This window comes from Clytia hemisphaerica, unplaced genomic scaffold, assembly GCF_902728285.1.
Source record: "Clytia hemisphaerica strain Z4C2 unplaced genomic scaffold, Clytia hemisphaerica genome assembly, whole genome shotgun sequence".
Taxonomy (NCBI): Eukaryota; Metazoa; Cnidaria; class Hydrozoa; order Leptothecata; family Clytiidae; genus Clytia; species Clytia hemisphaerica.
Window position 1 is genome coordinate 569,563 of NW_027104353.1, and position 27,759 is coordinate 597,321.

A 27,759-nucleotide genomic window follows, 5' to 3' on the forward strand; every position below is an offset into this window, starting at 1 on the left:
TTTAGAATATAACCACAATATGTAATCTTTGCGTGAGATGAATTTTGCACTAAAAATATCAGTCAAACTGAGTTCTCGCTTTTCCAATTCCTTAGCCAAACCCTGGGGTATTTTTCATAAAGTATTAGTAGCCATTAAGAAAGACGATTCTATTACACATTTTCAGGAAAATATGAAATCTTAAAAACTTGTTTTTCATTTTATTGAAGTCGCATTTTATTATTTATTTGAAGAATGTATTAAGAATTCTTACCCTTTCAGCTAGCATCTTGATTTGTAAATTGTAGACAAATTCCATGTGTTCCTTGCATCTTTGTAATGCAGGAGCAGTAATGTTTAATAAGTCTTTACCATCACAATCAGTTTTCCCTGGATCGGATTTAACGTTGTTTTCTGCAAAGCTAGCATCTTTGTCTCTCCTGTGTTCGCCATTTTCTGAAATGGTTGTGCTACTTCCGACTACACCGTTGATATTATCTGCTTTGGGTTCGCCAGTTGCTGAAATGGCTGTTCCATTTTCGACTTCGCTGTTGACATTATCTGCTTTGGATTCGCCATTTTCTGTAGTGGTTGTGTCATTTTCAATTTTGCTGTTGACATTATCTGCTTTGGATTCGCCATTTTCTGCTTTGGTTGTGTCATTTTCGACTTCACCGTTGACATTATCTGCTTTGGATTCGCCATTTTCTGCAGTGGTTGTGTCATTTTCGACTTCACCGTTGACATTATCTGCTTTGGATTCGCCATTTTCTGCTTTGGTTGTGTCATTTTCGACTTCACCGTTGACATTATCTGCTTTGGGTTCGCCATTTTCTGCTTTGGTTGTGTCATTTTCAATTTTGCTGTTGACATTATCTGCTTTGGATTCGCCATTTTCTGCTTTGGTTGTGTCATTTTCAATTTCACCGTTGACAATATCTGCTTTGGATTCGCCATTTTCTGCTTTGGTTGTGTCATTTTCAATTTCACCGTTGACGTTATCTGCTTTGGATTCGCCATTTTCTGCTTTGGTTGTGTCATTTTCAATTTCACCGTTGACAATATCTGCTTTGGATTCGCCATTTTCTGCTTTGGTTGTGTCATTTTCGATTTCACCGTTGACATTATCTGCTTTGGGTTCGCCATTTTCTGCAGTGGTTGTGTCATTTTCAATTTCGCCATTGACATTATCGGCTTTGGGTTCGCCATTTTCTGCTTTGGTTGTGTCATTTTCGACTTCACCGTTGACATTATCTGCTTTGGATTCGCCATTTTCTGCAGTGATTGTGCCATTTTCGATTTCGCTGTTGACATTATCGGCTTTGGGTTCGCCATTTTCTGCAGTGGTTGTACCATTTTCGATTTCGCCGTTGACATTATCGGCTTTGGGTTCGCCATTTTCTGCTTTGGTTGTGTCATTTTTTATTTCGCCGTTGACAATATCTGCTTTGGGTTCGCCATTTTCTGCAGTGGTTGTGTCATTTTCGACTTCACCGTTGACGTTATCTGCTTTGGATTCGCCATTTTCTGCAGTGGTTGTGTCATTTTTTATTTCGCCGTTGACATTATCTGCTTTGGATTCGCCATTTTCTGCAGTGGTTGTGTCATTTTTTATTTCGCCGTTGACATTATCTACTTTGGTTTCGCCATTTTCTGCTTTGGTTGTATCATTTTCGACTTCACCGTTGACATTATCTGCTTTGGATTCGCCATTTTCTGCAGTGGTTGTGCCATTTTCGATTTCGCTGTTGACATTATCGGCTTTGGGTTCGCCATTTTCTGCAGTGGTTGTACCATTTTCGATTTCGCCGTTGACATTATCGGCTTTGGGTTCGCCATTTTCTGCTTTGGATGTGTCATTTTTTATTTCGCCGTTGACAATATCTGCTTTGGGTTCGCCATTTTCTGCAGTGGTTGTGTCATTTTCGATTTCGTCGTAAACAATATCTGATTTATGGCCTTCTTCAGATGGACTTTCCAAATCGAATTCATTTTTTTTTGAATCGAGTTTTCCATTTTCTCCCTCCTTACTGATAAATATTTCTGGATTCACGATGACATCTTGTTCATTGAAGCTGGCGCTTTTTACTTTTCCATCAAGTCTTTTGTTTTTTCCAGGTTTGAGGTATTTAGTAGGATCAACGTCCATCATTTGGAAGGTTTTATCTTGTAGGAAGGGCAGCAATTCAATCAGTGAATAAACATCGTTAATCCGGTAAAGCATCTACCAAAGAACAAGAAAAAATGATCAAAATGTCAAGTTACGATGTTCTTCGAATGATTGGAAAATCATCTCGAATATCTTAGTGTCTAATAATTGTCGAACTTGTTAACCTATTTGGCTTCGATGTCTTTTACATCACTCTTACTAGGCTAAATTGTAAAACCAATAAATAAGCTTACATTTCATCCTACCCCAAGGTTTCGGGAGGGCAGAGAAAATGCTTCTACTCTATCAATTAGTCGTCTAGCATGCTAGACTAACAGAAGGACAGAGATTTTTGAATTCTACCTCAATTTGAGAATAAAAAGACAAGAGTATGATATCTGAAGTAAAAAGTCATGGAAAAATTTGTTGCTCGTTTTTTTAAAATAAAATAATGTATTAAACCTTTACACTCTCACCTCTTTAGTAATAACTTCAAAATATCCATACGATTTCTCCAACAGCAACGTGATGAACACGCAATCTTTCTTCACTGAAAGATTAATGAAGGAGAAAATAATATGATAATTTCGGGCATTCTATATTCGGGTGAACTCTTACAAGAATACCAAACTTTTTACCTTGAACTTGAACAAGCAAGTCGATGATATTGGAACAACCAGATGGTTGTATGTCAACAATATCATCATCAGAGTTGACACAAATATAGTCTTGTGAATAAGATTATATACTTGAAATTTCGAAACCAATCATTTGATGTAATCAAGATAATTTGAAGTGGAATATTCACCTTCTAAGCCAGGTTTTTCCAGATTGTAACCTAGAGCATGTCTACATCCTTTGATTGATGGCTTTTTCATGTTTTCTGATTTATGGATCATCTTATGGCAAGGATCCTGTAAAAGAAAAGAAAACACATTGAGAGGCGCAGATCTGAAATCAAGGTCATAATATTTGAGAAAAAAGGGAAAAGGCTCAGAATATAGCCTGGATGTCTACCAGCCTCTCCCAAATTGAAATATTCGATTAAATTAAAGAGATAGCCGAAAATCGACTTTCTCGCCGGAACTTTAAATCTTGAAAAACGTTAAAATAACCGGAATTCTCAATATATTTCAAAATAAACAAATCCAGGCAGCCCCGAACATAAGGATGCACAATGCAACGACTTTTAAGGTCGTTAAAAATATTTAAAATGTCCAATGATCTTTGCCAGATTTTTGCTTGGACTTTGTTAAGATTCTGTTAGCCAAGAAAAATGGCCATTATTGAGGCCCCCAGCGGACCCTCGATTCACTCAAAATTTCCTCGAGTTTCACGCAAACCCACTTTTTCAGAAAAACATTGTCGGAAAAAATCGGGGAAATTTGCACAAATTCACCTATTCACGCAAAAATAGACCAAATTCACGCATTCACGCATTTTTTTTCAATTTTACGCATTCACGCAACCAATAGAGCCCATTCACACATTCATCCAAACCGCTGAGTTGGGGCATTATTGAATATTATCTCCCTAAAAAGAAAATACTCTGATAGAAATTGATTTAGCTTCATCACATAAAATTAAAGTAATAAAACTTTTGAAATGACTTACGGACAATGGTACATTGTTCTGTTTCTGTTCCAGATAATCTTGATAAATATCTGACCCGCAAAGATCCAAAGCCAGTAATATCGTTGAATAACTTTGAAACAGCGTATTGATATTCTAAAAATTTAACAAATGAATTGATTAAAAACCTTTAAAGATTAGAAGGTTTTTCATCAGTTCACTTGCTAACGCAGGCTTTTGATATCTCGCGTTTCGTGTTTCGTCGTCAGGATAAAAAACTCGAATTATTTTACTTATTACTTATTAGCTCTAGTTTAGACGGCCGACTTTCTGCCCTGCCTATTCTAATTGTTAGAGTAGGCAGAAGTTGGGAAAAGAGTTAGCAGCTAAAATCTTTGCTTGGAAAAGATTGAAAGAAGTCATTGCATTGACGTCAAAAGAGGGCAATGCATCGACTTTAGACAGCCAACTTTATGCCCACTTTAATTCACAATTAGAATAGGGAGGGCAAAAAGTGGGCCGTCTAAACTATAGCTTAGCCCCCTTTTTCACCGCCCGTTAAATTGAAGAAAAAAAACGTTATCCCTTAAGAACGGCGCAGTGTTGACATGCAAGGGTACTGTAAGGAGTTTGTTTATTAGAAGCATTTTTGTTTATTCATTTTGGATTACATCATCGAAACAGTAACTCTCTATTCAACGCCTTATCACGCCATTAAAAGCTGATGGCGCAAAGAGTTGAAAGGTGAATCTTACATCAAAAATATGATCACAGCTCCGTCTACGTAGGTTATCGAAATCGCTTTGTTGTTGAATTTCTGCCTCACTCAATGCACTTGATATCTCTTTCAAAGGGTAAGTATATTGACAGATATCTTTGGTTAGATTGATTAATCTGAAAACTGCGATTGTAAGATCTACAACCGCGTTTGTGACCAAGATACTGCCAGTTTCATCAAGCTCTTTGGATGCATTCTTTTTAAAGAGCTCGTCTTGTTTGTATCGTTTGTACGAGTCTTTGTTGTTGTTTTCTTTTGACGACGAAGAGAGATGAGACGAGGGCGTGTGGTTCCTCGAGGGGATTGGAGAAGACCCCGGTGAGGGTGGTGCATATGTTCGAAAAGGTGATTTACGCCCTATGTCAGCGACTGAGGGCGGTACAGATGATTTGATACCGTCGTTTGGTGATGACGAGCCTTGATAAAAAGTAGAAAGACACATATGATATGCAAGATAGACATGCAGATAATGATGTGACAATTCAAAATTCCCCTTTTGAAAACTATTGCATTACTTAAAAAAAAAACAATTTCAGCATGTGAGAAGCTTGTATTGAAAGATCGAGTGCTGTTGAGTGGTAAAAAATGAACTTGAATAAAACACTTTAAAGTGCTTTCTAATTTTCATGCGAACCAAATCGTCCGAAAAAAACTTTTTTGTCTCAAGGAGGATCTGCATGCAGATTTAGTAATACTCTCAGGCGCCTGTCAAAAGGGTGGCAAGGCTCAAGGCTCTATAGATCAATATTTAAAGGAAAGATTCATCCAGAGGACATTCCAAAAGACCGTATAATTTACTTGCACCAGAGCCTTTTTTATCAGACACCTGAAAGTATGTTAAAAACAGAACAGTGAGTGGTGTATGTGCATTTAGTTCAAAACAGTTTAAAAAGTGCGTGCGGGTGCACATGCGAAGCCGTGCAAAATGTACGTGTTTTTGGTGCTAACCACTTTGAGAAAGGTCAGATGAGTTATCCGACCCCGATCCCGATCCTTCGTCTTGATCTCCGATTTCACCGAGAATATTCGCTCTTGATCCACGACGCAGATTGTTTAAAATATTCTGCTTACTCTGCCTTCGACCAGCATAATTCCCAAATGCACTGCTTGGTGTAAAGGATAACCTTTGTTTGTTGTTTGATGATGGTCCTTGTAATCCGTTGGATGGGTTGACTGGGATGCTTTGAGTTTTAACAGGTGGCGTGTATTCCCTCAACCTGATAGTTGAAAAAGTCGAGTCCAAAGTTAGAAGTAAAGATAATAAATCGTTGTGTCGTTAAAAAAAAGCGTGTACATGAAGGTGCTCCGACAATTCTTTTTCCCCTATATTTAGCCCAAATTCAATCAATTTCATTATGGATATGAATCATCGGTAAACAGGGCTGATTGTGCTCCCATAATGGCTAAAACACTTTCAAATTTTTAGATGAACAGAAGGTCGTTATCAGAGAGTGATTGTCCTGGTTATCAACGATTCATTTTCGACCGACAAAATGCTAATAGAAGTGTTTAGAAAAGGTATTTTCCAAAGTCCTGGGTTAGAATGAAAAAGATATCCATTTGTTACCTTAAAGTAAAAAAAAAACATAATATAACCAAAAAAATCATCTCTATGGATTTCGAATCAACGAGGAATCATGTTCGATGTTAGAGGAGTATTTAGATGATGCAGGAGTATTTTCATATGCTTTAATGGGATAGATTTGGGGGGGCAATATTTTCACGATTTTGCATCTTTTACTGCCTGTTGGTTGTTGAAAGACGCATTAATAGCGCTTCTTTGATTGGGCCTGGAATTCCCGAGTTATTTTTTTTCCGAGTTATTTTTTTCCGAGTTATTTTTTTTTGGAGTTATTTTTTTGAAAAAAAAACGAGTTAAAATTTATCAAACAACTCATAAAGTTAAAGACACCAAAAAAGAGCGAGTTAAAAAACATCAAATATTTAATAACCAGAAAAAGTTCAAAAAAAACTCTCGAGTTATCAATTTTGTGATGACGTCATAATGACGTCACAAAACTGAAATAATGACGTCACATGCAAAATAACTCGGCAAAATAACTCAGAAAAATATATAACTCGGGAATTCCAGGCCCCTTCATTGATACCAGTAAACGTTTAAAAAGCAGTTTATTTGACATTTTTTGAGTTTTGTTTATAAATATTTCGCGGATGGTCCTTTCCAAATTTCCATTGGAAATAGCGCGAAATCCGAGAAATTTGAGCCTGGCGAAATTCAACCCCCGGTAAATTATAGCCTATTAAAGCTTTTGAAATTGTCTGATACTGCTGGATGATTTTTTTACCTTAAAATTTTCATTTTATCCTTTAAAATGTATTCAGGGATTTCTTTGACGAGATGATCCACCAATATAGATGAATTGACGTAAGAGATAATAATGCTGAAATTGGTTCTCCATTTCTGCTTCCTGAAATATATAAAAGATTTTCCAATAAATTTATTTTTGGTAAAAAGCACTTAGATATACTCTTTCAGCGTTCCTAACATCAGGGCAATTTTGTTTTGTTTAGGGCTACTCTCGGGTACCTAATAGCCACCCCCCGCTAATTAATCTTCCGAAAATTTTCTACCCAGGACATTTTTATTCAAACCCCCTCCCGCTTATTAGGCTTTGAAAATCTTATCAAAATTAGCCTTCAACTTCCAAAAAGTACTAAGGTTCCGAATCAACGTTCCCCGGTTATCAATTTGAATTTTTCGGACCCACCCGTTCTTATTAGGAACCCCGTTTATTTATTGTTGAGAATATTTTCAGTTATCATAAGCCGAATTTCTCTAAATAGCCTGGTTTTAGTATATAACTACTTTATTTTGGACAGTATTAGGGGTACAAATTCCACCTACCAGCAATTGCCCCCCCCCGTTCATTAAATTTTGAAAAGATTTCAACCCCCCTTCTCCCCTACGATCGGGACCTTAGAGCATACCAACGGTAATTAACGAACATCTTAACCCTTCGTGCATCTTTGGAAACGAAGATTTTGGAATCTCGATCCAATGGACTTTAAATTTCAAAGTGCTGATTACTCCTGAATTATCTATCCAATCACATTCAAATTTTGACACGTGATAGGTATTGACAATACAAATTTAAAATTTGACGTCATCAAATGTTGAATATTTTACTCATCTTCAGCATGGACTTTAAGATCTTTATGGAAAATAAAAAACCGGCATTAATTTTTTTTTCATCCTGGAAGTTTTTGTCATGGTTTAGAACATTTTTTTTTGAGAATGATGGAGAACATCTGTACCAATTTTTATGGCCATAGCCATAATTGAGGGTGGTAGATTGTAACCTCCCCCCTGGGGCTTTTTTCACTAAGAGTAAGAGTTTCAAAAAGCCAAACTATAATTGGCTTAATTAATCAATATCGCATTGGATCAAACTAGATTTTGGACAGCGTTGGGGTTGAAAAATTCTCAAAACTTGGTCAATTTAATACTTTTCTGAAGTATCACATGTTTGATATTTTCTGCATCGTTGATTTAACCCTTATTCCTTTTATGACGAAGGATGATCGGAAGCTAAAAATCAAGATTTATGAGCTTTTCAGATGAGTTCACTCATAAAAAGATTGATATGGTTAGCTATATTACGAGCTTGCGATGTCACAAAAAATATTGCGCGCTGACAGCGTGAAAGTTGAAAATGCTAATTAAAAAGAGCGCACCCCTCTAATTAGCGTCACCGCCCTCTCAAGCTAAAGAGCACTAGACCATAAAATAAAACTTGAAATGCGGTATATCAAATAATTGGTATGCCAACTTACCTTTGTCCTGGGTCTTCTTCATCTTGTGTTAATCTTATTTAGAAAGAAGAAAGAATAATTTCAAGGTCACAGCACTTGAGAAAGGAAGATGTACGAAGGGTTACTAGTCCATTTTCCTGCATACAATAAACCAAAAAATAACAAATACTTAGGTTCAATATAATCTTTCCATTCTTCATCCAGTTTTTGTAACCTCAAACTCAATCCAACCAACACAGAATCGATATGATTCACATCGGAAGGAGTTTCATAACATAATTCAGCCAAATCCAACATCAACCAATCGTAAAACGCAGTTGCGACAGTTTTCATATAACAATGGCTACTATAGAGAAAGGAAAAGTCCAAATTTGAATAATTTAGAACCATTATAAAATTCTTATTTTTTAAATACTTCTCATTATTTAACCTTGATTGTGCTACATCACCTACGTGAAATGAAGAATTGGTTCGGGTTTGCATAGGATTTTGTTGCTTATAAGTGGTAAGAGATTTGATGACTAAACTCAAAAACAGTCCCCTTTTGACGTAATGACTGAAGGAAAGTGAATAAAACGAACATTACACTTTTCGTAAATGATAATTGTGAACTAGTTTTAATAATACCTCTTAGATAGAATTTTTGAGTGACGGCATAATTCATGAAAAGAAGTCAAATTTTGTTTGCAGTTTTGCAATATCAGTCTGAACTTGGATGCTGTCATTTGAGCCTCGTTTTCACGCCGTTCGTTTCTTGAAGTGGATTCATCAAGATCCACTCTTTGTTTTTGATCTTTGTAAATATTCTCTGCTGCAGTCTATCAAAGAAATCGAACAAAATTCATTAACACATTTGGATGGAACAAAAAACGCTGAGTTTAAAAAATCTAGCAAAAGATTACAACAAAACCCATATTCTAAAAAATGTTAAGCTAATGACCGTAATCAATATTTTTAGTTGAATTTGAATTATCAAACAACAAGGCCAGCACGTGAAAGATTGAAATACTTTTTGGCGGTTAGCACTCGATTGTGACGTCTAGATTTCCTAGGGCCCCTGCGTCGCCTTTTGTATAGAGCCTTTGGTATACGCCCTCTGATTTAAGGTGCACTGCGCCACCGCCACAATTGTGTAAATAGCACTTCATAGATACGATACTATAGAATATATTCCATCAGGGCCAGACGACTCAAATTCCTGTTCTTTTCTTGTTTCCCGATCACTAATCGCATAAGGACCCCCTTTCCCCCATTAAAAAAATTGGACATCTTTCAACATCCTATTATAGATTCACTTTTAAAATTCCTGATGTGGCAGGTTGTGGTCAAAATTTGTCTAAATCAATATCATACCTGTCCAAAATAAGGTGCACCAAATGAAGACAACGCCAATAAAAAAGAAAGTTCTACAAAAATCAACCCTCCCCCCTTTATTCAATTCCTCGAGGATTTCCTTTGAAGCTTAAATATGTTCCCAATCTTGGTACGAGAGGAATTTTCCCCAGTTGGCATAAATATCAAAAGAAAAACCCATCTTACGTCCAGCCACCAGCTAAAGTCCAGCTACGTACAAACTCAGTCAAAATATAGTGAGAATTTTGGTCAATTGCTCGTTTTTAGCAATTCAAAGTTCGGACGAGAAAGTCGCTTTTGGGCTAATTGATAAATTTATTTGAGTATTTCAATTCGGGAGGGGTTTATAGACTTCCAAGCTATATTCTGAGGCCTATTGGACCATTCTTGAACTTTTGGATCTTGAGATCCTAAATTCCTTAGCCTCAATTCTAGCGCAAAAACTCAGGGTTAAAACTCTACTCTTCCAACCTAATTTAGAGCGCTTCCAAATCGTTTGTGGTTATAAGATTTCGTAGGAATTTCCCTTTTTTCTCAAATATTATGACTTCCATTGTAACCGACAAACAACGTTACATGGACATTAAAAAAATGTTGTGAACGAGCTGAAATCGTACCTTAAAGTAATTCTCCATCAAATCCTCAAGAGGCTGGTCAATTAAATGCAAATCGAATCCCGCATTCATTTTGACCAGTTTCTTTAAGATGGATACAATAGCATCAAAACCATCCAAAAAAAGATCCCTCCGGTAGATTGAAAATAACTTTTTGAAACAATATCCGATATGAGTGTTCAACATTTTCAATGATTCCCGGACCATGGTCATTTCTTCGTGGACCAAGTAATCTTTTTCACTCCTCAAAAAGACAATCATTTCTTTTAAGTTTGCTTTGAAAAATCCGAGGTACCAATCATTGTATTGGAAACGGCTAAAAGGAAAATGAAAATGAAACTTGTGTTAAATCTAAAACCTGAATGTTAACCATTCAAAAGTTTCTTTTAAACTATTTGTTTCGATCATACACAGGCATTTCTTGATAGAAACCACTGTACACCCATGATTTGAAAATACAAAGTTATATTAGTGTAATTTTTAAATCCTACAAGAATCCAGCCGATTAATTGGTGATGGAGTGGGTGGGGGAGGTTAATTTTTGCAAATTTCATTAAAACGACTGTATCCTAATTGTTGGCGAATTAAAGATTTACTAGTTTCAATTTCAATAACAGAGACCACAGAAATGTGGTTACCTTAAGTTCAACTTTTAATTCTAGGGAGAAAATTGAGATATTATGATTTTACATTTGATACTTTATTTATTCGAATTCAAATTTCTTAGTACAATAAAAGACAATTAACTTACAGTACCAAGAGTTCCAGTAGACATACTCGATGAAAAGAATCAGGAATACCATATCTCAGAGTGAATTCTTTCAAAATGAGTTTGGAATCTGATGTAAGGATTGCATGAAGAACCTGCCCTGGTAGAGCATCTGATGTGGTGTCGTTCTTTTCTCTGAGGTCGTAACTAAAAAAGGAATGAAAATCAGTCCAACTTAAATAATTTAAAAGAATTACCTTTAGATCAATGGTAGGAAAATTTAAAGGATTTAAAAAAGGTTAGGCCAGAAAAATTAATCCTTATATTTTAGGTGTGGGACCAATATCTTCCCTAGCATAAAACAAAGATGTTGAAACGAATATTTTTGTGCTAGAATTCTTATCAATGAAAATTTGTTGAAACTTTCTACACTAAAATGTAACATTAACATAAGATAGAGTAAAAGAGCTTACACAAAGAATTTTTGTAGCAGTCGTCTGTAACCAGAAATGAAATTGAAATTTGAATCATTCATGGCTTGCTTCTTTGTATCGTTCGCCCACTCATCGATCAAGCCATTGACTCTATCCAGTTGCTTTGCTTTCCATTCTTCAAAAGCTTGAGGAGTCATGAAACAATGCGTTCCATTGTATGTTGGTAAGTTGATTTCTTCTCTCCGGAAACTTGTTTGACCTGTCAAATTATTGGTAGTGATCCTTCGATGTAAATTCCTCAAATCAATTGCTAAAGCCTAAAAAGAGTAATAATCTTACATAAATTGTCGTTTACTTTTAGAGAACAAACTCAAAATAAACTTAATCCCTAGGTATTCTCTAGGTCAAAAAGGTAGAAGTTTTCTGCAAAGGAATCAGCATTCCAGCTCCTTTTCTCTGAAGATAAGAACAAACACCTAATAAATTTTGTGCCAAAAGCTGTAAAAAAGGGATATGGTGTAAATTTACCAAGGCTGAATGACGTTTCATTTCTGAAGACGTTGCATTGACCAATTTACATTTTGACGTCATTCAACCTCGGTAAATTTGAAGCCGATCTTTTAGGGCGTTAGGGTTGACATGTGTATTATAATAACCACTGACCTTTATATATATCCCTGGACCACTCCAGGGGAATAAGGCAGGTTCGTGGAGGTCAAAATGCTTGCAACGTTACAAATCATTTTCAGAAGCTCATTTTGGGCTCAAACGAAGCGTATAACTAAGTAGAATAAGATTCAATCTAGGCAGATGTTTTTTTATTTAGAAATTTTGCGTGATTCGAAAAAATCCTCAATTTTTCGCTATTTTGATGACGTCATAAAATTTGATAGAATCACCAAAATAATTTCAAATTTTCACCATAGATGGATTTCAATGCAAACTTTTAAAATATTTGTAAAAATGTTTTGAATCTCAATGACGTCAGCATTTTTTCAGGGTTTCAGTTTTTCGGCCGAAAAGTGATGACGTCATCAAATTTCAGTAAATTTTTTTATAATTCTGAAAACATTAATAAAATGCATCTTTGGTCGAAATTTGAAATTATTTTGGTGATTCTATCAAAAGTCATTGAAATTTCAATTCTTATGACGTCATCAAAATAGCGATGACCCCGCCTTTAATCCCCTGGAGCAAGCTATATCCGCCGTCTTTGATCGAAATTTTTTTGAATTGGTACCCGTAAAGAAGCCATTGTAGTGTTGAAAATTAACGTCTAACGGCGCTATATTATCAAAAGTCTTTCGAGGGAAAGTAGATCTAGAGCTCTGTATTTTCACCGCTATTGAGTAGTGCCGCCATTAGGGTACCAATTTCAAAAAAACACTGATCAAAGATTTTGGCCGGGATGGAGAAACTTGGTGCAGGGTATATAAAAGTCAGTGATAATAACCTGCTCTTCTGACATCCTTGGAAGATTGTTTCTCAGTGAACGATGGTAGTCATGAGTGATATTAAAAACTTTCTCTAATTTCGATTCCAACATTCTTGGATCAATCACCACAACATCTTCAAGGTCAATATCACTAGACAAGAAGCTACTGGTACTATTCGCTGGTGATGGTACTCTTGGACGTGATAGTTTTGTGTAGGATGCACACTTTAATGAACATTCATATAACTCCTTCTCCTGAAAATTATTTTAACCATATTTCAAAATCAAATCTTGGAAATCAATACTTTACAGGCCCAATGGGAAGATTGGTTATAGTCGTTTCTAATGAGAAAAGCTATATGAATTTCACCCAGTCCCAGAAAGTTCTTATCAGGGCACTAAGACAAAGCAATTCTAACATATTGCTGGTTGTCAACATTGAAGGCCTAACCATGTCCACACCTCACCCACATATATACAATAGACTTATTCTTAGGAGAATCTCTCAATTCTTGGATATGAGGATAACCAGTCTTGCATATCATGATAGTTTGTTAACAGACAAACTGTGGAGGTGTTAGTAGTACTAGTAAGCCTTACAATAAACTGATAACTTTTTGTGAAATAGAAATGATTCAGTTTGAAATGTTGTAAATTGTCATTTTATATTACAGGTGTCATACCATTTGTGATAAAGATTTCAATCTTCTTGTATTTTCTGTGTGTTTGTTTTTCATTTTGTTTGGCATCCTCAATGATTCTGAAATAAAAATATTGAGTTTTAACCCTATTAACCCCAAGCTTTTTTGATTCCTGCATCCCCAGAGGGGGGGGGGTAGAATCTACCACCCTCAATTATTTTTTAAGCTAGAAGAGCTATGGCCATGAAATTGGGTACAGATGTTCTCCATCATGACACAAATTCTCAGAAAAAAAAAATGATAACATCATTCAAAAAGCAATGATGTCATCACAAAATTTACAACTGTCGAAAAAAGTCAAAATATATGGGTTACAAAACTGTGCATTCAAAAAAATATTCAAAAGTTATGGAATGGTGACATCAGGTAGAAGTACACCTCTACTGAATCCAAAGAAATCATTTCTTACCTGTTGACCCTCTGCGGCTTCTACCAGCCTGAAAAATTAATAGAAAATGAGTTAAAATTTCATAAAATCTCTGTAAACATCTATTAAAAACGTCTATTTCAGTGCTTTCTAAACAATTGAAATTAAATCAAAAATATGTATAATACAGTACCAGTCCAGACAGAACTTACCTTACTTATAAATCTATTGATTGTGGTGAATTTCGTATGGAAGAGAGAAGGAAATGAACATTAGCAAAAAATAATGATGAAACCTTATTGGAAGTAATTTTGATGGGAAGTAAAAATTATTGCAGTTTTCATTTTTATTATCTGAATTTACAAAATCGAAATACTTTTAGCCAATTTTTTTCGTCATATCATCCATCAAATCAACCTTTCCTCAAAAATTACTTTCAATAAGTTGAATGAGAGAGATGCTACTTACTGAAAGATGTGAAAAGCCTTTGGAATTTCTTGACTGTGAATCCTCTATTTTTCTAACATTCAAAGCGCATGATTTCGGGCTTTAATAGAAGAGTTGATGCGTACTGAATTATTAAGCATTAACCAATTATCATTAAATGCCTAAGAACACCTTGAACACTGAAGTTCTTATTTTGATATTCAATTTTGGAAAATAAAATTAGGCAATACAACTGAAAGTTTTTTGCGAGACGATTTGAAGCAAAACGTAGAATAAAGATATGGTTAAAATCACTAAACGTTTCATCAAAACTTTTACAAACAATTGAGTAATGGGAAGGTAATTGTATGCAGAAAAATGGACTGTTTATAAATGAAAAGAATTGAGTAAATACTTACTCAAACCCTTTGAAGAATGTATGTAGATTTAACCGATGATTACTGTGCCTAAAAAGTACGAAATAAAAATTATCCAAAGGAGGAGTCAAGCAATGCAATACAGTACAGTAGAATCAAGTGAAAGTGTCTCCAGTCAATAATATTCAATTTCCCAAATTTAAATTATTCAAAATTTGGGTTTATGGAAATATTTTATAAAAACATTTCGAAACTTACACTTTCTAGGGATCTTTGGGAAGGATTTTTTTTTTGTCGAGTTTCTTCTTATGCAAATTAAAATTTTTAGGTACTAGAAAAAATTTGATATTTGAAGGAATACATTCTTACCACATAAGACGTTCACCAATCCATGCATTTGGTGTAGCATGGTTCATTGATTGGAGCAATGATGAATTGTGTGATGTCAGTGAAGAAATAGATCCTCTTGCCCCAGTAACAGGTGTATTCCAATTTGAGAGACTGAAGAATAGACATAGAAGAATAAATAAGAAATATTTAATCTGGTTTAATCAAATTTTCTATTTCTTTTTAAAAAGACAATTTTTAAAGATGACAGCTACATGAAATATTCTAAAAAGAAAAGAAAAAATTAAGTTGAGAATGACTGTGAGAAAGACAAAGATGACTTACAATTTTTTCCATTCTTTGTTTTCAGCTACCCAAAGAGCCTCAAATACTTCCGTTAGTTTAATATGTTTCCCAATATCTTGAACATCAGAAACAGTTGCATAGTTGATCCTATCACTGAGAAGATCATTCAATTGATTGATGTATTCTGTGGATCCAAATTCTTTGATTATGTGATAAAGTTGTAAAGCCTGTAGCTGTACAATATTTGTTGTGGACGGTGTTGCCATGAGCTTGGTGCATTATTTGTAAGATCTGGTAAGATCACAGCTAGAGAAAATTATGATGAAAGAATTTGTTAACAGGTTATAGTATTACTATACTGTATATCATTTTTATTAACTAGATAATTTTTAGTTTTAACTTTAATCAAACTTTAATCGTTTGATGAAGTTTGATTATTTTGATTGATCCGGTCTGGTTTGTTGAAAATCTAACTCTTGCATCAAATTCCTGCTTTCATTAGAAAATTGAAGATGAGAAAAAGCCTACTTCTTAGGATCATGGTTTGAAACAAATAAAAGAGGTACTATGAGAGGCCACACAGGTGCCAAAAAGAAGGCTATAATTATTGGCTTCCAATAGTTTCCAATTCCAAAGATAACTGCTCTCCCCCACGGGTGCCCAACTTGTCATTTCGGCCAAAACGAGGTTTGACGGTTACAAACTTTTAGAGGGAGCACACTGCAACAGAGAGCGCTGAAATTTGGCACAGACACCCTTGAGAATAAACTCTATTGGCTTCCAATAGTTTCCAATACAATAGCATACCGCAGTGAATCTAAAAAGAGACATTGATTTTTCTGTTTGACCGAAATTCAATCCCATCACCCTTCGCGTTAACTACTCCTGCATGCAAATTACACTCAACTACAATGAAAAAGTAATGACTTTCACGACTTTTTAATTAAGACGAAAAGGATTGTGGGATTGATTTTCGGTCAAGTGTTAAAAGTAATAATTATGACGTTTGCATAACGGTGTGCTATTCCAAAAGATCACAAAAACTTCAAAAAGCAAATTTGAGAATATGAAACGAATATCAAACGGATATCAAACGAATATCAAACGTGAAACGTAGAATATCAAACCAACTTCAACTTAATAAGATGTTGACGGGGCGCTAATTGAAAGTGTCTGTAGTGTTGCAAAAATGGGCCTCAAAGGCTTCTGCAACTCAACCAAATAGAAATAGAAACAAAAAACTAGTTTTGTCCTGCTTTGGCGGGACTTTCGCTTTAGGTGCTCTTGCATGCAATATAAGTCCAAATATGGGTTTTCCATAAATTTTAAATGAAGAGAGTTTGGGCTATACTGTCTCTCGGTAAAAACATGCTTGTCTTTGTCAAAGACTTTTCGTAGTCCCAAGGCAAAAAAAAAATTGTTATCCAAGAGCAATTAAAAGGGACAAACTTTCTCTCTTTGTTTGGAACGCGTTTGAGCGACATAATGTCATTTTGATTGGGAGAGAAAAATACTAGAGAATCTGATTGGATGCAATAAAACGAGCCCCATTGAGAGTTGTTTGCAATCAGGCAGTATAGTTATAGACCTAATTATTGGTGGAGATTTCAATTTACCCCACATAGCATGGCCCTTGTGTATCCCAAAACAAGCATCGTATCCTGAAGAACCTAAAATGATAGAGTTTCTGGATCAATTCCTTCAAGATCTACATATGAACCAATACATTACCAAACCAACCCATAAGGATGGGAACACCTTGGATCTTGTACTTACCAATAATGACAGTTTGATTCTCTCCCAGAATATTCTTACGACTCTAAATAGCATTTCTCATCACTCGTTAATTGAAATGGCTACCTTATATCAACCAAATGCTACTACCGAGCCATCCCACGGTCAACCCAATCTTTCACTCTTCGACTCTTTGAACTTCTTTAGTGACGCTGTTCGCTGGTCAGATCTCGATGCCAGTTTAGAAAATTATGACTGGGATATGGAGTTCAGAAAGAAAACTCCAAATGACATGTTAGAAAGCTTCTACACAATCACCTTTCAAATTGCACAAAATCATGTTCCACCAAGAAGAGTAAAGCAAAAAAGATAGGACCCTTCTCAAAGACTTAGAACTAACTTGACACGAAGAAGACGCAGGATAAACAAGCTCTTAATTCATACCACTTCGCCTTCAAGACAAAAGAGCTAATTTCAATTGAAGTAAAGACTTCAAAAAGCTTATAAACATTCATCTCAATTTGAGGAAGATAGAGCAATAAAAGCAATCAAGAAAAACCCAAAATATTTCTACTCATATGCAAAACAATTTGCAAAAGTCAAAAACAAAATTGGACCGCTAATTGATGCTGATGGAGAAAACCTTATCAGTGATCCAAAAAAGATGGCAGATATTCTCTCCAAACAATACAGCTCAGTCTTCAGCACACCCAAACATCCTCCCCCTTCAACAACTGTCCAATCAGTGCAGATGGGAGATATCCCACTAACAAGAAAGGACTTTGAAGATATGATAGATGAACTTGATAATACTTCTGCTGCTGGACCAGATGGCTTCCCTTCAATTTTTCTAAAACACTGCAAAAAATCACTATCAAGACCTCTTCTCATACTTTGGAGAATATGCCTCGATACTGGAAAGACCCCTGAAACTCTAAAGAAATCTCTTATTGTACCTATCCACAAAGGAGGAAATCGAACTCAACCCGAAAGATATTGCCCAGTCGCTCTCACCTGACACCTAATAAAGATTTTTGAAAAGATTCTTCGAAAGCATATGACACACTTTATTGAAGAGAACGATTTATTCAATGCAAATCAACATGGATTTCGCTCTGGCAGATCATGCCTCAGTCAACTTTTGTCACACTACGATGAGATTCTATCTCTACTCGAGCAAGGCAAGAATGAAGATGTTGTCTACCTTGATTTCTCCAAAGCATTTGACAAAGTGGACTTAAACCTCGCTCTTACCAAAGTTCAAAATCTTGGTATTGGTGGAAAAATCTTGAAATGGTTACAATCGTTTTTAACCAATCGCTATCAAACCGTACTTAAGGGATGGGACTCCATCTAACCCAACACCTGTCATATCAGGCGTCCCACAAGGGAGTGTTTTAGGACCATTGATTTTCCTCATCTTAATGGGGGACATGATGAAAAAGTTCAACACTCTTCGACAAGAAGCTTTGCAGATGACACAAGACTCATCAAAGGCATAGAAATCGTTGAGGATACACAAAAACTTCAAGGAGACCTAAATTCAGTCTATGTATGGTCAGATGATAATAACATGGAGTTTTTAAAATGCTGTCAAGTTTGAGCTGCTGAGATATGGCCCAAACACTGAAGTTAAAGCTGAAACACACTACACAAGCAGTAGCAACATTGAAATCAAAGAATATGAATATGTCAAAGACCTTGGAGTACTGATGTCCAATGATTGTAAATTCAAACACCACATCAACAATGTTGTTATCAATGCTCGTAAAACCTCATCCTGGATCCTGAGAACTTTCAGAACAAGAGCAGCTACACCAATGCTCACTCTCTGGAAATCTCTTGTTCTTCCAAAACTCGAATATTGTTCTCAACTCTGGAACCCATGGCTAAAATGTGATATACAAAGTCTTGAAATGGTCCAGTGGAGCTTCATTCGAAAAATCATTCACCCGAAAAATCATACTGGTCAAGATTAAAGGCATTCAAGCTTTATTCGCTAGAAAGAAGACGTGAAAGATACATGATCATTTACACGTGGAAGATCCTTGAAAACCTTGTGCCTAATATCAACCAGTCAGACGGGTTACGACCTGTTTTCCAACCCAGACTTGGAAGATTGTGCTTTGTGAAAGCCCGAATCACAGGAACATCAGTTGCCCGTCAATCCAACATAATTTCTTATCAACCCGTGGGCCAATCTTGTTCAACTCCCTCCCTAAAGAATTGAGGAATTTAAGTGGATGCCCTGTGCTAGAATTTAAAAAGAAGCTAGACAAGTTCCTTGTTTCTGTTCCGGATGAACCTTCTGTTCTAGGTGCAACAACAAATGCTGCATCCAACTCAATCAAACATCAAATCAATAATCGGCAAGTGGACATTGGATTGTTCACCTAGTTGGAAGACCATCGAAAGCATTTCCAAGTATTCCAAGTAAGTAACTCTTCATACAAAAATTACGGAAATGCATAATTGGACTTTGTACCGTCAACTGCTTGGGACTTATCTGACAAAACATGGGACGGCAATTCAGCCACCATTTCACCGAACCTCCAAAGTCATTTAATTTGAGTTAATAAACGGTGTATTAAAAAATACACAATTTCTTTTTCGCACCAAGTAGACTTTTAAATCGAAAAATGAATAAATCTGTAGTGGGGAACACACCCAAATGTCTGGAACAAAGAAGAACAAATTAGTGGCAAAACGATGGAGCGTTTAACGTCACTTGCGCGGCAAGTTACACACTTGTTATTTGTTAATCCCATCAGGTGATATGTGGTTAGGTCGCGGGCATTCTCTAATTCTCCAATCGGCATCATCATGGCATGAACCCCCCCAGCCCGCAGGGGGGGGCTACAACCAAAATCTTCCTGAAAAAGGCTGGGGGCTGGATTTTTTTTTGAATTTCAGGGGGTACCTATGATCTCTGGGGGTATCTAACTTTTATGCAGTAAGGTCTGGGGGCTTGGGAACTATATTTTATCTTACTTTTATCTAACTATCATTATTCTTTTTAATTGTAAAAATATACAATTTTTTCATTTCTTGACATATACTCAAGTCACAGGGGGTACCAATCACAGGGGGTACCTATTAACGTCTGTTGTTTGGGGGTACCTAAAATTCAGGGGGTACCTATTTTCTTAGGGGGTACCTAAACCCCTGGTCCATGCCATGGCATCTGGTCATTTTGAATGAAAAAAAGGGTTAAAAAGGGCGCGCTATCAGTGAAAGTTATTGTGACATGTTATGACAGAAAGTATTATTGATAAACTTGGTGGAGTTATTTAATTAAAACAAATTTGTTGTCAAAGAGATTTTAACAGTAAGTGAAAATACATACAGGCCAGATATCAAACAGTCCCATGTTTCGACCAATTGTCCCAAGTTAAAGCAGTTGACGGTAGATCTGACATATTGATGTTTGTAAGTGCTTTATAGTTTTGATTCCCATTGAAGAACCATGTTCTGGTTTTCATGTTTTTAGATGCTCGTCAGTTTTCAGAGCATATCATGGTTGCCCCAAAGGAAAATTTCCAACTTAAAACTCTGCCCCCCCCCCTGACAGTTAGTCACACTAGGAAATTAAGCTTTTAGAAAAAACAACATCAGTCATCTACAGGATACATTTCAACAACAAGGATGAGAGTTACCTGAATCAAGTTCGCAAGACAATATTAATTAAAACTTGAATTTGGAAACAAAATAAAACGTGCAGCAGCCAAAATCAACCAACCAAAATTTGTCATTCAATTCCCGAGACAGAGCTTCGATTTTTAAAGCCTTGTTTATACGCTAAAGTAAAAACAATTCCGCACATGTAAATGGGTCATTGTTTAAGGTCCGGCAAAATTTCCGGGAGATAGCCTATCCGGTCCAATTTCATTAGAAAGCGCCGGATTATTTTTTCATGAATCCCTTTAGAAGTTTTGCGGCGTATTTTTTTGCTTGAGAGTCAAGTAAACGATATAGCCCTTTCGCAGCATTAATCTTTGATACGCATTTCGGCGGGACGCTAGTGTGACTAACTGCCTGACAGTGTAGCTCTAAAGCTCTAAAACAGCATCTAATAACATGAAAACCAGAATATGATTCTTCAATGGGAATCAAAACTATAAAGTGCACTTACAAACATCAATTTGTCAGATCTAACAAAATTTATAACGTCACTGTCATCATCAGTGAGGCTGGAACGATTTTTGAGGATTACGATTTTGCCAGCTTTTTAGCGATTTTTGCCTCGCTAGCCCAAATCTCGCAACCTCTTTAAGGTAAGGAAGATCGAAATTAGAGTTTTTCAGCGTTCCGAAAAAAATGCATAGCAGAAATTTTTTCATTTTCACAGGATCGATTCTCAACAACAAAATACATCTTTTGGTCTTTGGGTTTGTTTCTGACGTTTTTCCTTCAAAGAATATCGATCACTTTCCTTTTCCCCTTGATCGCGCGAGAAAAAAATTATTAGCTCGCGTTTTCGCGCGGGCGAATAAAGATAAGGCGGCAATCTTGCACTGAGGGTGCTACTAAGTTTCCGCCCTATTTTGCGCCCACGATAGAATGGTCCAAACACGGGGGTATTTCAAATGATAAACTATGTCGTTCTGTAAGTGTTTATTTTCTGAGAGATACAAATAGTATATTGAATATTATTAACTTATTTATTTAAGTATTTTTGAGCGCAAATTTAAATAGATGGTTAAAAAAAACAAACGATAACAGTTCTGTTTATTCCTCAAACCCCCGGGAAAAGTTTTTTTGCCGATTTAGCTATTTTACAAATCTCGGAAAAGAACTCCCATAGGAATTCCGATACCTAACCCGATTGGTTAATTTCGGAACGGCTTCAAGAAAGTCATAATGGCAGATACTTTTAAAAGTTTCTGAGGAAATGTGTGTAATTTTATCAATGTTGATGGCTTGTAAATTCTGTCAAGAGCCTTGTAAACATTCCAACAACTTCCATCGAAATGATCTATCACAGCTCAGTCTACCATTTTAGTGCGGTCCGAGGATTGAGCCGAGAACTCTCGCAGAGCGCCCGAACTCCAGCGCGGCACGCACCGCGGGATGAAAAACTTCAATTTGTCAATCATTTTCTCGAGCGAAGAGTGCGCGAAGCGATTCTAGCTTTACGATAGTGCCGTGGATCATCAATGGATAGTATTCAATTATCATTATCCCTTTATTTTCATTACAAGAACTTTTGCAAAATAAAGGAAAAATAGATATTTTACTGCACTATTTTCACATACTGAATTTGAAAGATCTCCTATGTGGCGTTTTTTTGCAAACTTCAAAAAACTGATTTTTGTTCCGCCTTTGCGGGATTTTGGCCCAAGTGCTTGAGTGCAGCATAGGGTACAAAGTCCAAATATTTCTATTTCTTTCTATTTCTATTCAATAATTCAGAGGGTACATACGTACAATTTCCTGAATGTAAAATAAAATGGTAATAAAATAAAATCTATCTAAATATAATAAAATCTAGAATTTAATAAAAAGGCAACCACTTTGGATTAAGAGGTAATTGAATATTGCAGAAAAAAGAACTTAGATTACTGAGGAATTTAATTGGTTACCAAAAAGAGCTACATGGCTGTATTGACATTGAAAACAAACTAAAAGGCTAAAAATGTGAACGATAAAAATATGTGAAGGATAAAAACAATTCTGAGTAAAAACATTTTATTAACTAATATGTAAAACATAAGATAAATTGAAATAAATTAGATTGCAAGGTTGAATTGAATCACGCATCACTGAAAGAATTTTGAAAACTTGATAAGACAAGACAAGATTAATTAACACTGAGATTTGAAGCAAACTTAAGAAAATAATCTATTTGAGGAAGGCCACTAATTTATCATTAAATATATCTAACGACTCAGCATTAACCAGACCAGCTGAAAGCATATTCCATTCTTTGATTGTGTATGGGTAGAAGGAGTAGGTATACCGTTGAATTGCACCTTGGATTGGCTGAAATCGAAGATCATTGCATCTCTGAGGTTTAATGGTATTAGGAGGCATGAACTTGATTCCATGGTGAAACTGGTAGAGAGATGTTAAGCGCTTGACTGTACGCCTCTGCTCCAATGTTTGCAGGTCAAGGTTCTTAATCATACTAGTTGGAGAGGCTTCTCGTTGCCATTGATTAGAAATCCATCTAGCTGATTTTCGTTGTACAGACTCTATGTGTCGATTGAGTTTTAGATTTCCTACTGGGTCCCATACTATTGATGCATATTCGATTATGGGTCGTACAAAGGTTTTGTAGCATTGGAGTTTAACTTCCTTGTCACACATTCGAAGATTTCGTTGCAAAAAATGTCGACAGTTATGAGCCTTTGCAGACGTTGTTGTGATATGTTTGTTGAATGTTAATTTGCTATCCAAGATCACTCCTAGATATTTAGCTGATTTTACCAATTCGAGATTGTAGCCATGGATTGAATATGTTTCTTCAGTTTTTTTGTGTTTATTTGTAAATCGCAGGACTTTACATTTGTCAGCATTAAACTCCATGGACCAGTCCTTTTCCCATTGGGTAAGGTGGTTCATGTCATTTTGCAGATCTCTGGCATCTTTGATTGATTTGTAAAGTAGAGCGTCATCAGCAAAAAGACTTATCTCTGAGGATGTGACTGCTAATGATATGTCATTTATATATACTAAAAACAGCAGGGGTCCCAGTACCGATCCTTGTGGGACTCCGGATGTTACTTTTCCCTCTGGTGATTCTACGCCTCTAACGAGTACTTTTTGGGTTCGGTTACTGAGAAAATCCTCTATCCAAGTCAACAAGTTGTTTTTGATTCCATAGAAGCTTAGCTTTAAAAGTAACTTGCGGTGACAAACTTTGTCGAAAGCTTTACTGAAGTCCAAAAGTATAGCATCAGTTTGCCCTTTTTCATTCAATATCTTGACTAGATCATTAACAGTTTTTACTAATTGTGTCTCACAGGATCGTTTCTTTCTAAATCCATGTTGTCGGTCAGTGAGGATGTTTTGCTGCTCTAAATGGTTGATTATGTGACTGTGAATTATGTGTTCGAGTGTTTTACATAGTACAGACGTTAGGCTCACAGGGCGGTAGCTTTCAGGGTTTGATCTGCTTTTGTTGTTGCCTTTATATAGCGGAGTAATGGTTGCTTTGCGCCAGTCATCTGGAATTTTTGATTGCTTCAGCGAAGCTTGAAAGATGAGAGTAAGGGGTTTACTTATTATATCAGCAATATGCGTTTCCCGTAATTTTTTTATGAAGAGTGTTAGGTCTCTGCCTGATCCGTTTCCCACCACAAAAAAAGCCAGAAAAACAGGTTAAATATAGCCAGTTTTCAATGAACTGTAGATATTATCAAAATTTTGCCCCTGCCCTTGAAAAGTGAGCAATCTCTGCCCTTGAGATCCCTATGCAGATTTCGGCGGCCATGCTCTGCTCTCTGAATCTCTGAAAATCTGAAAACTGGAGATCTGCTGTTTTAGAGCTTTAGACCAGACCCGATCAGTCGAACTAATCGAACCGATTTTTTAATCGAACTAATCGAACCCGATCGAACCTAATCGAACGATTAGAGTTCGATTATCGAACTTAATCGAACCTAATCGAACACTCACAATTTTTGATAAAACTCGAGTTCGATTAGTTCGATGAGTCGTCAGGTGATTAGTTCGATTAGTTCTATTAATTTCGATTAGTTCGATTGGTTTACTACGGATTAGTTCGATTAGTTCCGCAACTTGGCCAGTGTTGGGTTCGATTAGTTCGATTAGGTTCGATTAGTGCGATAAGTTAAACTAGCGACTAGTTCGATTAGTTCGATAACTTGCCAATTCATTAGTTTGATTAGTTCTACTAAGTTCGATTGGTTTGACAACTTGACAAGTGATTATCCCGGCCCGACGATGCTTAACTTCCGTGATCTGACGAGAACGGGTGCTTTCATCCTGGTATGGACGTGGAGCATGCCTGGAGTGCATTTTCTGGCTATTTATACCTTGCTCAAGGCCGACTAAGCAGTCAGACAAAGTTCACGGCGGGACCGGCTGGTCAGTCAGGCTGATTAGGCTAATTTCCCCGGTCGGACCGATTGAGGCCTCTACAGCTCTCCACAGCCCCCCATAGGCTTTCGGACCCCTTCGGATACCCTCTGCCTTGCTCTCCCTCAAAGCCAGCACCTTCCATCAGTCATCCGAAGCCTTTAGAAGGATTGGAAAGGCTTGAAACTTGGTGAAAATTGGTCAAAATTTGAAAAAAAATGAACTCCTTACGGTACCACCGCGGACGGCCCCTGGGGGTCCCGGACGGTGTGCCGGGGGGTCGGATCGGTGCTCACTGGTCAAGGGGGATGTGAGAGTACACGTTTGCATCAGTTGGGGTCCTTCAAAGTTCCTCAAAGTGCCGTCAAAAGCCGGCAAAAATTGCCAAAAACGACCTACTCAATTGAGAATGTTACACCCCTTTCTCACCAGCAAAATTCGGCCGCCTTCGGGTACCACCGTGGACCGGCCCTGGGGGTCCCGGCAGGCGTTCCCGGGAGTTCCATTGATGTCAACCGGCTATGGGGGATGTGAAGGTACTCCTCTGCACCGGTTGGGGTGCTTCAAAGTTCCTCAAAGTGTCGTCAAAGGCCGGCAAAAATTGGAAAAATGGCGAAAATTGGTCAAAATTGGAAAAAACGACTTCATTTGGGTACCACCGTGGACCGGCCCTGGGGGTCCTGGCAGCGGTTCCCGGGAGTTCCATTGGTGCCAAATGGTCAGGGGGAGTGTGAAGGTACTCTCCTGCACCGGTTGGGGTGCTTCAAAGTACCTCAATGTGTCGTGAAAAGCCGGCAAAAATTGGTAAAAATGACCTCCTTTGGGTACCTGCCCCGCCCGGTTAGACCAAATTTGGCCTCTACAGGCCTCCACAGCCTACCACAGCCCTTCGCATCCTTTCGGATGCCCTCTGCCTTGCTCTCCCTCATGACCAGCACCCTCCATCAGTCATCGGAAGCCTTCAAAAGGCTTGGAAAAGCTTGGAAAGGCTTGAAAATTTGCGAAAATTGGATAAAAACGGTACCGCCGCGCACGGCCCCTGGGGGTCTGGGGAGTCCGACCAGTGCCCACCGGTCAGGGGGGATGTGAGGGTAGACCCCTGCACCATTGGGGGTCCTTCAAAGTTCCTCAAAGTATCGTCAAAAGCCGGCAAAAATCGTTCTGGCTCGCTCCGTGCACCGATTTCGGGGCCTCCCGGACACCGAACGGGGGTCCCCAAACGGTCCCCCGGACCTGGGCCGAAAAGGGTGGCACACATGCTTTGCATATCGACTGGTTTGGATGTCTGGGAGGTCCCGGGGGTCTCGCTTTAAAGGGATTTCCGCATGCCCAAAAATCGCCATTTTGACCCGCTGGACGGCCCTGTCCGGGTCAGGACCGGGCTACCGGGGGTCGTATGGGTCGGGACTGATGCCTTGCGTCCATCCCAACCCATCAGAACATTAAGGAAGGCCGTCCGGCTTCAGGCGTGCCCTTAAAACCGGAGATTTAAAAAGTTGGCATTAACGGTTTTCCGGATTCGTTCCGGACTTTCGCCGGCCTTTGGGGGCCTTGCAGGAGCCCCCAAAGCTTGCAGAAAGTCGCGAGTTCCGGAGGTTTGCCGGGGAGTTCCAGAGGGGTCTGAAAAGTCCGGAACACCCGGATGGGGTCGGGCCACACCTTAAGGAAGGTGTGGTCCAAATATGAAGCATAACGGACTAGTGGTTGGTGAACTAGGGTCGATAGACCGTTCGGCTACTGTGGCTTACTTCCCAATTCTATGCTAAACGCCCTACTTTCACTGGCTGTGACGTCATTTTAAGGCGATCAAATCGAATTAATCGAACTATATCTTGGTCGAACTAATCGAACCATTAAATCTAATCGAACTAATCGAACTATATGTTGATCGAACTAATCGAACAAACTCGAACTTAATCGAACACTCACAATTTTAAGGAAAATCTGAAAGTTCGATTAGTTCGATTAATCGAACTCTAATCGTTCGATTAGGTTCGATCGGGTTCGATTAGTTCGATTAAAAAATCGGTTCGATTAGTTCGACTGATCGGGTCTGGTTTAGAGCTAGCCTGTCAGGCGTGATCAGGCGTTTGTATAAGTGTTGTGAAAACTTGTTGAACCGAGGCTAGACATCACGTCTGACACTCTGGCTATCCATGGAATTCCATTAGTTTTGTTGTTCGAAATAAGAAAAATTGCATGAGACTGTAAGAAAGAAACTGAAAAAAAACCTGACAACCAAGATTGTCTTCTAAGAGCCCTCTAGTCTACTCACGAATATAAGTATCAATTTAAATCACCTTAGTTCATCATTGAATATTGATTACATCTACATAAGTTTTCTTGATGATATTTCTTGTTTGTTTGTCAGTTGTGACTTTTTTCGTTTTTGCACTTTTTTGCTTTGCTTGCAAAATGAAGTCCACTTTCGTTTTCTCGAGAATAAAAATAACGAAGTGGATACTACCACGGAACTTTATTTTTGGCCTACCGTGACTTTAACCGTTCTATATAGCTGTTGATAGGCTCACGGTAGAATGTATTATAAATATTAAAAGATTTGCATATGACCCCAGTTGCCGTGGTCGAGTGGATAAAGTGATGGACATGAGGTTATGCGACTTTTTCATAAGTGAGTTCGAGCCTCACTGAAGTCCAAAGTTTTAAAAAAACTAGAATCA

At 37.5% G+C, this 27,759-nt stretch overlaps 1 protein-coding gene across 5 annotated transcripts in view; it reads right to left on the reverse strand.

The window, feature by feature from the left end:
- Positions 1-27,490, reverse strand: part of LOC136818053 (uncharacterized) — a 32,077-nt gene extending 4,587 nt beyond the window's left edge. For 2 of the 5 annotated variants that reach the window (XM_067074416.1, XM_067074415.1), the window contains exons 1-21: positions 27,379-27,490; positions 15,341-15,607; positions 15,038-15,169; positions 14,711-14,758; positions 14,334-14,412; positions 13,908-13,935; positions 13,481-13,557; positions 12,816-13,052; positions 11,402-11,679; positions 10,971-11,135; positions 10,223-10,535; positions 8,880-9,070; positions 8,422-8,598; positions 8,274-8,306; positions 6,785-6,907; positions 5,427-5,695; positions 4,456-4,895; positions 3,743-3,856; positions 2,937-3,042; positions 2,605-2,678; positions 254-2,203 (exon numbers count right to left, since the gene is read on the reverse strand). In XM_067074416.1, the coding sequence (XP_066930517.1) occupies positions 254-2,203; positions 2,605-2,678; positions 2,937-3,042; positions 3,743-3,856; positions 4,456-4,895; positions 5,427-5,695; positions 6,785-6,907; positions 8,274-8,306; positions 8,422-8,598; positions 8,880-9,070; positions 10,223-10,535; positions 10,971-11,135; positions 11,402-11,679; positions 12,816-13,052; positions 13,481-13,557; positions 13,908-13,935; positions 14,334-14,412; positions 14,711-14,758; positions 15,038-15,169; positions 15,341-15,567 (5,061 nt within the window). In that variant the 5' untranslated portion in view covers positions 15,568-15,607; positions 27,379-27,490. The remainder of the gene's footprint in view (positions 1-253; positions 2,204-2,604; positions 2,679-2,936; positions 3,043-3,742; positions 3,857-4,455; positions 4,896-5,426; positions 5,696-6,784; positions 6,908-8,273; positions 8,307-8,421; positions 8,599-8,879; positions 9,071-10,222; positions 10,536-10,970; positions 11,136-11,401; positions 11,680-12,815; positions 13,053-13,480; positions 13,558-13,907; positions 13,936-14,333; positions 14,413-14,710; positions 14,759-15,037; positions 15,170-15,340; positions 15,608-27,378) is intronic. The other 3 variants (XM_067074418.1, XM_067074419.1, XM_067074417.1) reach the window with 3 other exon arrangements.
- Positions 27,491-27,759: the final 269 nt, after the last annotated feature.